The sequence below is a fragment of the Meleagris gallopavo genome, chromosome 27 (genome assembly GCF_000146605.3).
Source record: "Meleagris gallopavo isolate NT-WF06-2002-E0010 breed Aviagen turkey brand Nicholas breeding stock chromosome 27, Turkey_5.1, whole genome shotgun sequence".
NCBI lineage: Eukaryota > Metazoa > Chordata > Aves > Galliformes > Phasianidae > Meleagris > Meleagris gallopavo.
Genome location: NC_015037.2, coordinates 1,082,304 through 1,083,249, shown reverse-complemented (window position 1 = coordinate 1,083,249; position 946 = coordinate 1,082,304). Strand labels below are relative to the sequence as shown.

The 946-nt window shown below is 51.7% G+C and overlaps 1 protein-coding gene across 1 annotated transcript in view; it reads left to right on the top strand.

The window, feature by feature from the left end:
* The window catches only part of LOC104914442 (beta-1,4-galactosyltransferase 3), a 2,684-nt gene extending 2,011 nt beyond the window's left edge, over positions 1-673 (top strand). Inside the window, exon 2 of the mRNA XM_010723971.3 lies at positions 121-673. Within this exon, the coding sequence (XP_010722273.2) occupies positions 121-315 (195 nt within the window). The 3' untranslated portion in view covers positions 316-673. The remainder of the gene's footprint in view (positions 1-120) is intronic.
* The last annotated feature ends 273 nt before the right edge of the window (positions 674-946 follow it).

Genomic DNA, 946 nt, shown 5'->3' with positions numbered 1-946 from the left:
CTATTTATTGTGGGGTCGCCCCATGCTATTTATTGTGGGGTCGCCCCCCCCACCCGCACTATGGTAGGGCTGCCCCATATTGTTGTAGGGTCACCCACGTCCCTCCTTTTCGCCCCCCAGGCGGGGAACAGCACCTTCAACCGCGCCAAGCTGCTGAACGTGGGGGTGAAGGAGGCCCTGAAGGACGAGGAGTGGGATTGCCTCTTCCTGCACGACGTCGACCTCATCCCCGAGAACGACCACAACCTCTACACCTGCGACCCCTGGAACCCCAAACACGTCTCCATTGCCATGAATAAATTTGGGTACAGGTGAGCCCTTCTGCGACCTTCCAGGACCCTTCCAACCCAACCGTGCTGCGATCCCGTGGTTCTTTGATCTGTAGGGTCGCTCTCAACCCAACCATTCCACGATTCAATGCTTCTGTGATCTTTAAGATCCCTTCCAACCCACCTATGCTGTGATCCCATTGTTCTGTGATCTTTTAGGACCCTTCCAATCCGACCGTGCTTTGATCCCATTGTTTTATGACCTTTAAGGACCCTTCCAGCCTAATTATGCCATCATTCCATGCTTCTTTGATCTGTAGGGTCGCTCTCAACCCAATCATTCCATGATTCAATGGTTCTGTGATCTTTAAGGACCCTCCCAACCCAACCACACTGTGATCCCATTGTTCTGTGATCTTTAAGGACCCTCCCAACCCAACCATTCTGTGCTCCCGTTGTTCTGTGATCTTTAAGGACCCTCCCAACCCAACCATTCTGTGATCCCATTGTTCTGTGATCTTTAAGGACCCTCCCAACCCAACCACACTGTGATCCCATTGTTCTGTGATCTTTAAGGACCCTCCCAACCCGACCATTCTGTGATCCCATTGTTCTGTGATCTTTAAGGACCCTCCCAACCCAACCACACTGTGATCCCATTGTTCTGTGATCTTTAA